At 35.7% G+C, this 12,721-nt stretch overlaps 1 protein-coding gene across 1 annotated transcript in view; it reads left to right on the forward strand.

Annotated features, from left to right (window-relative positions):
• Positions 4,695-12,721, forward strand: part of LOC109848531 (glutathione reductase, cytosolic-like) — an 8,632-nt gene continuing 605 nt past the window's right edge. The window contains exons 1-15 of the mRNA XM_020418072.1: positions 4,695-4,820; positions 4,938-5,071; positions 5,812-5,876; positions 5,997-6,066; positions 6,333-6,404; positions 7,749-7,952; positions 8,037-8,110; positions 8,218-8,301; positions 9,018-9,105; positions 9,198-9,279; positions 9,800-9,873; positions 10,059-10,166; positions 10,268-10,332; positions 11,929-12,042; positions 12,206-12,305. Of these exons, the coding sequence (XP_020273661.1) occupies positions 4,943-5,071; positions 5,812-5,876; positions 5,997-6,066; positions 6,333-6,404; positions 7,749-7,952; positions 8,037-8,110; positions 8,218-8,301; positions 9,018-9,105; positions 9,198-9,279; positions 9,800-9,873; positions 10,059-10,166; positions 10,268-10,332; positions 11,929-12,042; positions 12,206-12,305 (1,329 nt within the window). The 5' untranslated portion in view covers positions 4,695-4,820; positions 4,938-4,942. The remainder of the gene's footprint in view (positions 4,821-4,937; positions 5,072-5,811; positions 5,877-5,996; positions 6,067-6,332; positions 6,405-7,748; positions 7,953-8,036; positions 8,111-8,217; positions 8,302-9,017; positions 9,106-9,197; positions 9,280-9,799; positions 9,874-10,058; positions 10,167-10,267; positions 10,333-11,928; positions 12,043-12,205; positions 12,306-12,721) is intronic.

Consider the following 12,721-nt stretch of genomic DNA (forward strand, 5'->3'; position numbering starts at 1 on the left):
ATGAGACGCAAAAATCCCAAGTCAGATTGGGAGATGACAAGCAGGTTCAAATCGAAGGAAAAGGAACTGTTGCTGTCAACATTGATGAGAAAGAAAAGATGATTCAGAATGTTCACTATGCACCAGGTTTGGCTCATAATCTGATAAGCGTGGGGCAACTAGTTGATTCTGGTTATTCTGTCATGTTTGAGAATAATGCTTGCACTGTTAAGAAAAAACAAGTGAAGTGTTTTTACAGGCCAAGATGAGTAAAAACAAGATGTTTCCCATAAATTTCTTCTGTAAAGAAATTCATGGAATGATGTGCAGCAGATTTGATGACTCTGAAGTGTGGCATCAGTGTTATGGCCATCTTAATGTCAAGGGTTTACAACTACTTGCAAGCAAAGGAATGGTAAAAGGTTTACCTACAATCAAGGGATTGGACCATGTGTGCAACGGTTGTGCTCTAGGAAAGAAAACAAGAAGGTCTTTCCCTGTAGGACAATCAAAGAGAGCAGAGGAGAAGCTTGCACTACTACATGCAGACATTTGTGGTCCCATGAGGACAGAATCACACACTGGTAGTAAGTATTTTTTGCTCTTTATTGATGACTTCTCAAGAATGTGTTGGGTATATTTTCTCATCTACAAGTCTGAAGCACTCGAGTGTTTTAAGAAATTTAAGGCACTCGTAGAGAAGCAAAATGGTAAGAAACTGAAGGTGTTGAGAACTGACAGAGAAGGAGAATTCCGTTCCACAGAATTTAACAAGTTTTGTGAAGAGCAAGGAATTAAGAGGGATCTTACAGCTCCCTATACCCCAGAACAGAATGGCATAGCTAAGCGTAAAAACAGGACTGTGGTTAAAATGTCTCGTTCCATGATAAAAGCAAAAAATCTCTCAGATGAATTTTGGGCAGAAGCTGTTGCTACTGCAGTCTATCTGATCAACATTTCTCCTACAAAATCTCTCAGATGAATTTTGGGCAGAAGCTGTTGCTACTGCAGTCTATCTGATCAACATTTCTCCTACAAAAGCAGTGTGGAACATTTGGGCAGAAGCTGTTGCTACTGCAGTCTATCTGATCAACATTTCTCCTACAAAAGCAGTGTGGAACAAAACACCTTTTGAAACCTGGTATGAATTTAAACCATCTGTTAGTCATCTTCGAATTTTTGGCTCTTTGTGCTATGCTTTAGTGACTTCTCATCGACATAAACTTGAGTCAAAAACAAAGAAGTATATTTTTGTTGTTTACTGCTCCAATTCAAAGGCATACAGGTTGTTTGACCTAGAGAAGAAGCAAATTGTTGTTAGTCGAGATGTTCAGTTTGATGAAAAACTAAATTTTGAAGAAACTGGTGCAAAGCAAACTCCCATCGTGAACATACCATCTCATGAAGAACAGGAGAAAACAAGGGATGAAGAAGCTGAGTGTGATCCAGCAGCTAGCAGTAGTAGCTCACAGACTTCACAAAATGAGACTCAAAATGAGGAGGAGACTCCTCAGCTACGCAGGAGTCAGCGTGGCTTAATTCCTCGACGCAGGTTTCAGATTGAAGGAGAAGATGATACTGATGTTTGCACATTTGCAATGTTTGCTAAAGATCCAGGATGTGTAGAATCTGCAATAGAAAGTGAAGTGTGTAAGAAGGCGATGAAAGAAGAATTATCAGCAATTAAAAGGAATGAGACCTGGAAACTTACAGATTTACCAGAGGGAAAGAAGGCCATTAGTTTGAAGTGGATATTCAAGACCAAATATCATTCTAATGGGAGCATACAGAAGCACAAAGCCAGATTGGTGGCTCGTGGATATGCTCAAGAACCTGGAGTTGACTTTGAAGAAACATTCTCACCTGTAGCAAGAATGGAGATAGTCAAGTTGATTCTTGCACTTGCAGCTCAGTTACAATGGACTGTATTTTAGTTTGATGTTAAGTCTGCGTTTCTTAATGGAGATTTGAGAGAAGAAGTGTATGTGCAACAACCAGAAGGATTCGTTATTCTAGGTGAAGAGAACAAGTTATACAAACTACGAAAAGCATTATATGGCTTGAAGCAAGCCCCTCGAGCATGGTACAATAAGATTGATGAGTTCTTTCATCAGAATGGTTTTCAGAGAAGTCCAAATGAGCCAACATTATACATAAAGAAGCAAGTTATGAAAGATTTTGTTATGGTTAGCTTATATGTCGATGACATAATTTATACAGGATCATCTATGCAGCTTATTAATGAATTTAAGAATGCCATGATGAGTATGTTTGAGATGACAGATTTAGGAAGACTCAGCTACTTTCTTGGTTTGGAAATCAAACAAACCAAGAATGACATATTTCTTTCACAACAGAAATATACTACTGATCTTTTAACGCAGTTTGTCATGCTAAGTTGTAAACCTGCATCAACTCCAATGAATGTGAATGAGAAGTTGACAGCTGAGGATGACACAGGAATGGCAGAAGCAAGAAAGTACATAAGCCTAGTGGGAAGACTCATCTATCTCACGCATACTCGACCAGACTTAGCCTTTGTAGTTGGCTTAATCTCAAGGTTTATGAACAGTCCAACAAAACAGCATTTTGGAGCAGCAAAAAGGATTCTTCGATATGTAGCTGATAATAAAAATCTTGGAATATGGTATTTGAAGAAAGATGAGTTTGTGTTGACAGGTTATACCGATAGTGATTGGGCAGGCTCACAGGATGATAGAAAAAGCACAACTAGGAATTGTTTTGTGCTTGGTTCAGGATCAATTACGTGGGCTTCAAAGAAGCAATCAACTGTAGCATTATCTTCAACAGAGGCGGAATACATAGCAGCTACAACAGCTGCTTGTCAAGCAATATGGCTGAGAAGGCTACTTAATGATTTGAATCAAAAGCAACTACAAGCTACAGAAGTTTTCTGTGATAACATGTCTGTTGTGGCCATGACAAAGAATCCAGTTGTGCATGGAAGAACAAAGCACATAGAAATCAAGCATCACTTCATTAGAGAACTTATTGCAAAAGAAGAAATCAAGATGGAATTTTGCAAATCAGATGAACAGCTGGCCGATCTGTTTACTAAAGCTCTGCCACGAGCAAAGTTTGAAACACTTAGGGCTCATTTGTTCATTACCAACTTTGAATCAAGGGGGAGTGTTGGATAATGATTCAAAGTTTGTTAGTTTTCAAATCAAAAGGAGATTTAGTAGTTGTTGAAGTTGTTAGCAAGTCACAGCTAGAAGATTTGTTAGTTAATTTATTTTCTGATTTTTTGGCCAAGTAGTTTTGAATAATGTTTCTTATGTAAGCCTATATAAGGCAAAGTTCAGATCATAAAGATTAGGAATTTTTCCTCTCACATATCATCTGCTTTCTTGCTCTGTTAATTTCTTTCATGCTCAACGACTAACGAGGCATATCACGCAGTTTACGTTATGAAATTTGACCTTGCGAGATTAAATTGCGAAGACTTACATTGCTTGCACTAATCCACTTCAAGATATACCTCGTGGTTTGTTCCTTCATAAATTTCTTTTTTTCTATTTAAAGTAAGATCCAAGGCAAATCGGCCCTTTTTACAAAGCGAACAACATGTGCTCCCTTAAAAAAATGTTGTGGCCTTGTTAAATAATTTATTATCAATAGAGGCGTGGTTAGTGCATTATCGCACATGCAAGTGGTTAGAATTTTATTATATCTGTATTTAGCGAGATGAACTTTTTGCATGTCCCTTAAATTTGTTCTACTCTCGCTAAGTTTTTTTTAATGTAGTAGTTACAAATCCATTTCCAATAACTTTCTCCCTCTCTGTTTTTTTTTTAAATTTCTAAATTGGCAGTTGTGGTCATCAATGACGACATATTGGGCCCAAAATTTTGATTTGTAAAGTACAAAAGCAATGCGGCCTCTTTGACTACGACCTCTCCTTTTACCACCATTTTTTTGTGGAGTAGCTATCCTTGGTCCATTCTCGCGGGCCATTACTTCATTATCAAAAAATTCCCAAGTCTAACCCCTGATATATTTCTTATTAATTATTTCCTTATACTTATTATTAAAAAAAAAAAAAATCATATTTGATACCAGGGACAGAGCCATAATTCTTTTATAGTTGGACGTTTGTTAGCAGAAGGCGAAATTTTAATTTACCGCATAATATTTGAATGGCCTATTCTATTTCACTCAAAAACTATCATATTTCTACAATCAAAATAAAATAATAATATGAAAAATTCTTTAAAGACCTAAAATATGGGACCAATAAAGGGGACAAATGAGGTGTCCCCCTTCTATTGGATAATGAGTTGATCATCATTAATGATGGTCAACTCATTATCTAATAGGAGGTGGACACCTCACTTGTCCCCCTTAGGGGCTGTTTGGTTCTTTTTTTTTTGTGGTAAAAGTGGGGAAAACTGTCAAAAATGTCAGCTTTTTGGCAGCTTTCCCCCAAAATCACCCATTAAAAAGGTGATTTTGGGGGAAAGCTGTCAAAAAGCTGACATTTTTGGCAGCTTTCTCCTCTTTTACCATCCAAAAAAACCTCCAAACAGCCCCTTATTGGTCTCATATTTTGGGTCCCTGTAGCAAAACTCTAATAATATTATATTATATTAAAGAAATCATCCAAAATGGCAATTTCGTCATTACTGAAGAGTTCATGGTCATAAGCTGAAATGTAGCTATAATAAATACGCGTCTTCCCTGTAGCCCTCCGCTCGTTTTGATTCTCGTAAGCCCACCACTCTCTCTTCCCATCTCGATCTCGACGAAGAAAAAAGGGCGAAAATATTGCGTTTGGTTCTCTCTTCTCAAATTCGAACCCTAAAACCCTAGATTCCTACGTAAGTCCCCGATTCCGCATCTTTGATCTGGCCAACAAAGTTTGCTCATTTCTTTCGATTATTAGTGAAAATGAACTGAAATTATAATTTTTTAAGGTAAAATTTTGTTGTTAGCAGGAATCATGTCGAGAAAGATGCTGATCGATGGAGAGGTTGAAGGAGAGCAGCAGTTCGATTACGATCTGTTCGTCATTGGCGCTGGAAGCGGCGGAGTTCGAGCTTCGAGGACTTCTGCAGGTTTTGGAGCTAAGGTTTGCATCACTAATCCTCGATTTCTCAGTGTTTAATATTTAGATTACATCAATTAGAGCAACTTTTGTTGAAATCAAAGTCTACAAGCTGTTGTTTTATAGGTATAAGGCTCGTTGTTGAATCGAAAATAGCAACTAGAAATTTGACTTTAATTAGTACAAGCAATGAAGACTATAAGTCTAAATTTCTGTAGTAATTGAAATTGGCATTGACTCTTAAACGACTGATAAAAATTACGGGAAACTATTTATTATTTTGATCCTTTTCCAAGCAGGATTTCATAAAAATAAGATGAAAATCAAAGCCTTTTATGTTAGGAATCTTATAGACTTCCTCAGGAGCTTTCTAACCATATTCTTTTTTTATTTGGATAATGTTTATTTGCCCTCTTTTGGTCAAACTGGTCCGTGTGAATGGCATAAGGAGGAAATAAAGTGAGCCACATTATCCAATCTCACAAGGATTATATTTGCATTTCTTATCTTTTTAATCCAATTTTCTTTCTTTGATTATGGAATATGTTGTGGAAGCCTGTCGGCTAATGGACTTATTATTTACCTTAGGGCCTAAACGTGTGCCAACTCTTGCTCTTTTAATTTCGTTGTTATGTTGGCTTTTATACCTCTCTTCGTTATGCAATGATAGCTGAACTCTATTGCATTTATCAGTCACTATTTTTTTTCTTGTTGTTGCATATATTGGTCACTAGTGGGAGGTAAAATTTTAAATTGTGATGCAGGTTGCAATTTGTGAGCTTCCATTCCATCCAATCAGTTCAGAAGTTATTGGTGGAGTAGGAGGAACGTAAGAAACAATGCTAAGTCTCATATCCTCCTGGCTCCTCTGCAATGGATATTCTTTAGTTTTTAATTGCATGTACTCAGTTCTTTTCATATATACATAATTAATGATCCAAATTTGTAGATGTGTGATTCGAGGCTGTGTTCCTAAGAAGATACTAGTATATGGGGCAACGTTTGGAGGTGAATTTGAGGTACGGTTAGCTAACTGCTTAAATGACTCAGGGGAATGTTATTTGTATCATAAAGTATTATCACGATCAAACTTCTGAAAAAAATACACAAAGGGGAAAGTTCTGCATTACCTGTTGATTAAAAATAATAATAATAATAACTAAGAGGTCAGATGAATATCCACCAATGGAGTTTGTCATATATTTTGTGTCGCTGATTTCCTTATTTTTTGGCCTGATTTTAATTGGCATGTACATTAGCAAATAAATGCTGCCATATTCTGCAGGATGCAAGAAATTTTGGTTGGGAGCTTGGTGAAAAAATTGATTTCAACTGGAAAAAACTTCTTCATAACAAGGTAAATACTACCTCCATTTGACTGTGATATGCAAATTTTTTTTCTTAATAAGCTTTCAAATGTATGAACATCAATTTATATTGGTCTCTGGTTGTGGACCTTAGGCCTGATAATGGCAATTAGCGTGGATCAAATCCTTTATCCCTAAGGCAGTTACAACAATATCCTACCAGTCATTATCGTTAACATGACTCTGTGTTGTTGCTGTATGTCAACCATGTTATGTTTATTTATCTTAAATATCTAGTCTTTATGATTGGCTAAGACATTTTGGAATGGCAAAGTTTCGATGTAGGACTGCCTTCGTTTACCTAAATTTTCATAAATTTATAGGATACAAAAATAAAATTTTAATTGCGCCTCTTATGAGTACATCATTTTAGCAGTTTTTGGAACCTCAGTAAGTTACCTTTTTTAGATCATTGTCATTTTTGCAACACCTAGGCCTGCCATCTTTGATTAGGTTGCGAACAACTCTTCATCTGTCACACTATCTCTGTGTATGTGAAACGGAATCTGATTTCTGGGAGCTTTGCTTCATAATCATCTTTGTCTAAGCAACCTTAGTTTCAGGTCCACCTATTTCTATTTTCTGATAGGTTGTTCGAATACGTGCCTCAAACTTTATATTTTCTGAGACTTATTCATGGTAATAGTATGAGGCTCTTATAATTATAACAATTGAAGTCAGTATAGTTGTGGAGTATCGAGAAGTGTTGGTCAATATTCCTGAATTTTGGGGTCTTGACGAGTGTTGCTGCATCCACTGAACTAGAAGCCAGGTGTATCTGGGTGACCTGGGATACAAAAATCTCTGGGTGGTGGCTTAAGCCATTAAACACGAGTTCAGTTGCCTGATACGTCGTTTCCTACTCTTAAGTTGTTAACATGTCATAGAGAGTGATATGCTCATCCATTTAATGAGTTGGCTATTGATTATTGAAGACATTGAAGATGAAGTATATATGATGTAATTACTGCATGTCAACTGAAGTATATATGATGTAATTACTGCATGTCAACTGTAAAATGGTGCCTAGTTTCATGCTTAAGAAAATAAAAAGTTCTTTTGGTCTCTACCCTTTCTGATAGGTAACTAGAGGTTTTAAATTTCCCTAGCGATACCATTACCCTTTTGACTTTTGCTATCACTAGGAAATTTTATTTTATTAGTGTGCCATTAGTAAATCATGTTATTGTTTCTATCAGTTTTGGATTTTTCTAGTTGGAGATTAGGGTGTTCTATCCTTACCAGGCACTGTCTCGTTTTATTTTACTTGCTCGAGATTTGTTTTAGATCCTTCTGAATTGAGATTTCCCTAACTTTGTGTTAGTTATGTGCAGCATAATGAAATAACTAGGTTAAATGGAATATACAAGAGAATGTTGGCCAATTCTGGTGTAACTCTGCTTGAAGGAGAAGGCAGGGTTGTCGATGCTCATAGAGTGGAGGTGATACAAGCAGATGGTTCAAAGCAACAATATTCAGCAAAACATATTCTGATTGCAACTGGCAGTCGAGCTCAGCGTCCACCCATCGCAGGGAAGGTTTGTGTTATTTTGCTTGACTAAAATTGTTTCTATATAATCTTTTCTATACTAAAAATGCTTTCCTCTGATATGAAATATTAGGAGTTGGGCATTACCTCAGATGAAGCGTTGAGCTTGGAAGAGTTTCCCAAACGCGCTGTTGTATATGGTGGAGGGTATGCAATGATTTGTTTATTTTCCTTCTCACTACTTGCAGATCAATTACTACTTATTGGTTTGTTGCTTGCTTTGATATATCATGGTTGCATTGTTTTTAATACAGGTATATTGCTGTTGAGTTTGCTTCGATATGGCGAGGGATGGGTGCTAAAGTTGACTTATTTTACAGAAAGGAACTCCCACTGAGGTTTGTGCTGTAGTTTTTATTATCTTCTGCCATTCATACGCAAACAGATAAAGAACAGCCAGCCTTTTATTGAAGTTCATTCAGTGTTTATGCCACTAAAGTCTGATCTATTTGCCCTTGTACTGGCTTCTCAAATGCTGCAATTTCCTTCAATTTACTTGAAAACCAAAATTGATTTATTAATTGGATGATTGCATGTTATTCCAGAGGAAGTAGTAGGAAGAACATCTAGTTACACTTTAACTCGTTGCTCTTGATTCTCTTTCTGTTAACCAAACCTTTTGAAAGCATGAATAATATCTCAATTCTTTGATTCTTGTTTTGGTACTTTTGATCTCCTCAATTTGAGGGTTTATTGAACATTGATAGTTTATATGACTTCTGATCAACTTCATTTTTATAAGCTTAAAGATATTTTTTAGACAATAATATGAGAATGTTCTCTTAAGCTTTAGTTGTAGTCATGCCTTGAGCTGAATGCTTCCCTTGAAAGATGTATGATCTTTCCCCTTCTATACTACTTAGTCTAGGGGAACTTTGTAGGGTTTCTCCTTGGTTACACATGCTAGATTTTACCCAGTAAGCAGGTGAGGTATTTGCTGCTGATGTTAAACCATTTTATCCATTTTCTGTTGATGTTCCTTATGTTTTGATTTTAGAAACTCAATTTAGTTTCATATGAAGCATCCTTTGGTAATGGGAGGTTTATATTATAGGGGTTTTGATGATGAGATGAGAGAAGTTGTCGCATCAAACCTTAAAGGAAGGGGTATTAACTTGCATCCAGGGACAAATATAGCCGAGGTACATTAGTCTAAATAAGACTTCACTCATGTAACACATTCTCTGTTACTTAATCTTGGTTTCTCACAAATTGCATAAGTCATTTTCACCAGTTGCATAAAACTGAAGATGGCATTAGAGTTGTTCCTGACCATGGGGATGAACTTACAGCAGATGTTGTTCTATTTGCCACAGGTAATAGCATGCTCTTATGTTTTCTATTTTTCCAATTAATATATTAGTCTTTTCACATTAGATAAATTAGCTATTTTTATGGTTGAATTAATACCTCAAGGATTCTCAACAAGTTTCACCAAGGGAGTGACTTTTTATTAGAAGAGAAAATCGTGTTAGTGATGTCATGTTTCATAATTTCTTTTCTATCATGGAATTGCGATCCTTATTAACTCATGGATACTTGAATATCAATTAAAAAATTTCCGTCAAAACTTTACAAGAAAGCTTGTTAATAAGATATCCCATATTACAATGAATGCCTATACTGTCCATTTTTTTATTACACACCGAAATATCGAATCATTAAGCTATACATACTTTGCCCGTCTGCCTATGACGACTTACAATATATGTCAATGTTGATATTCTCAAGTGGTTACTTTCCATTATTTTTCTCTGCTTTAGATATTTTTCAAAAAATGCTGCAAATACAAAGTGTGTGATGCTCTGTCATATATTATTCTCTAATGGGTCACAGGTAGGGCTCCAAACTCAAAGAGGTTGAACTTAGAATCTGTTGGTGTTGAGCTTGATAAAACTGGAGCAATTAAGGTAAGATTGCTTTTGCTAATAACACAAGTCACATGCAGCATATTTCTAGAAATTTGCTACTGATTTACCCCTGTTAAAGAAGTGGGTGTTAGTAAAATATCTATTGTTATTGTGGTTTCATGTATTACTGACTAATAGCAATTATATATATATTACTGACTAATAGCAATTTTATATATCTTTAGGTAGATGAATACTCCCGTACTACTGTCCCCAGCATTTGGGCAGTTGGAGATGTTACAAACCGAATGAATCTCACTCCTGTGGCATTAATGGAAGGAACTTGCTTTTCGGTACTTTAAAATTAACATGCGAATGTATTTATTTCCTTTGATATATTGTAGTTGCAGATTTTCTATTCCTCTTTTCTGAATTATATGTTCTGCGCTTGTAGAAAACAGTATTCGGTGGGCAGCCTACTAAACCAGACTATAAACATATACCCTGTGCTGTTTTCAGGTAATTTAGCTATTTTTGACTCAGTTCCCATCAGTTTTCTGTCCATTATCTTTTTATTATCCCCATTTATGTGGCGATGATCCTACACTATCTTGTTCTTTGCTTTATCTTAAACATTATTTCATAATGTTGCTAAGTAGTCTGTGTTGTTCAGCTAAACACAACCTATAATGCCACTGGTGGATATATAGTGGGGATAGCTGCCCCACTGATCCCTAACAAATATGTTGAGCATTAAGCAATTTGACCCTACATTAATTGATCCATTGATCCTAAGCCTAGTATGTTTCAATATAAACGTCCAAATAATCCTAAAGAAACACAACAGGGACGGACCCAACTTTGAGTATAAACCCTTACAACAATGATATTACTTTCACATAATATATCTGGTAATTGTACTTTTCTGGATATTGGATAAGACTGCTCCATAATCTGTATCAGGTTCTAAAGCCCCAGATAATTGAAGTTTTTAGAGTACACAATCTAGCAGTTATCTTTTAGCATTATAACTACCATTTCTTCAAGTAGCCCTAAGAGGAATCTCATCTATCACAGACAAAATCATGATCGATGAGAATGGGAAGCATACTGCGTACCCTTTGATGTATCTTCATAAGTGATGCATCTTATGCTGAAGTTAGCTTTGATCTTATTAGTTGCTACTACGACCGTGAAAAGAACTTTCTGTGCACTGAATATAGTGAAAAATGGAATGCATAACTGCATGGGTGATGATTAGTTAAATAATTGTTTGGTCACGTATATTGAAATAGATATCTTTTATAGCATAGTTAATGAGAAATTCATACAATGTTATCATAATGTGAAACCACTGAGGAAACAATCGTAATTTTTTTAGTAAGGTACCTTTATTGACTATATTTTGTTTGTGTATATGTATGCTTATTTGGTTTTGGAGTCATTTATATTTAGGCGAATGTGTCATATACTAACTATATTTATAGACTTGTAGTCTTGCCGACCAAACTTTCTGGATCCGCCCCTGTGCTCTATCCTGTTGTGAAGAAAAGTAATGAACATTTTTTTAGTGAAAAAGTCATTTGTTAGGAAGTGATGTAAAAGATTCACTTCGCAATACAAATGTGTCCTGCCTTTTCAACTTTCTATTCATTACTCAATACATGTCACTTCTTATGCTGAAACTTCTCTAAATTTATCATAGTTTTTTATAAGTCAAAATGTTCATAATCTTTTCCTTCTACAGTTTGCCCTCCATAGTTTTTTATGGACAAATAAATGCAAATATATACCTCAAACCTTTAACGGAAACAACGAAGTGGATTAAAAACTGCTGGTAATGCATCTGAGAAATGGCAAGCAAGTTTTCTGAATTAAGAAGATATGATATAATTGCTGATACATTTGAGAGATCTCCAATGTATAAAGTGTCAGTATTTGACGTTGACTATGGCTTCATGTTAGAAGTGCTTGTTTCACATAGATGCAATCACCATATATAGACAAATCTACAGATTTACTTTTTGCTTTGATGGTTAATACTTTAAAATGCTCACTGTTATTATTATTATTATTTATTGTTATCATCATGTCATTATTGTTTTCTGGTTGTAGCATTCCCCCTCTCTCTGTTGTTGGCCTCAGTGAACAGCAAGCTATAGAGGAGTGTAAGAGTGACATTCTGGTCTACACCTCATCATTTAATCCAATGAAAAACACAGTATCTGGGTATGTCCCTACATGGAACTTCTACTGCTTGTTACATAAATCCTCATCTTTAAGGAAGATTGATTTTTAGCCTTGTTACATTGAATATTACATTAGCAAGCATTTGCATGACAGTCTCGAGCCTTAGCATTCCTCTTCGTTTTTTTCCCTTTCATGTTTCCAGGAGACAAGAAAAAACGGTTATGAAGCTTCTTGTTGATTCTGAAACTGATAAAGTAATTGGCGCCTCCATGTGTGGTCCAGATGCAGCTGAAATTATGCAGGTATCTTATCAGGGCAACTCATATATATAATTCACCAGAAATTGATGCTTAAAATATTTTTAATAGTCATTAAATAAAGCTAAAGATTTCTTGAGGTAAATAAGCTATAGTTTATTCTCTCTTATACTACACAAAACAGGGTTGAGGGACATACACCTTCTGTGCTTGTGATGGCGTAACCAATTATAACCCCTTCAACTTTTTTTTAGTGCTTGCACCCCCTTGAACCTTGATGAGTTATTTTTTGTCTACACTTCGAGGAAAATGTATTTTATGGTATGTGATTCCAGGGTTCATCTCAAACTATGGAAACAATGTTATCTACACTTCGAGGGTGTAACTGGCAATAAAAATAGTTTTTCTTTTTTTTTTTTTTGGGGGGGGGGGGGGGGGGGGTTTTTGCAAGTTAATGATTT

The sequence above is a fragment of the Asparagus officinalis genome, chromosome 7, assembly GCF_001876935.1.
Source record: "Asparagus officinalis chromosome 7, Aspof.V1, whole genome shotgun sequence".
NCBI classification, from domain to species: Eukaryota; Viridiplantae; Streptophyta; class Magnoliopsida; order Asparagales; family Asparagaceae; genus Asparagus; species Asparagus officinalis.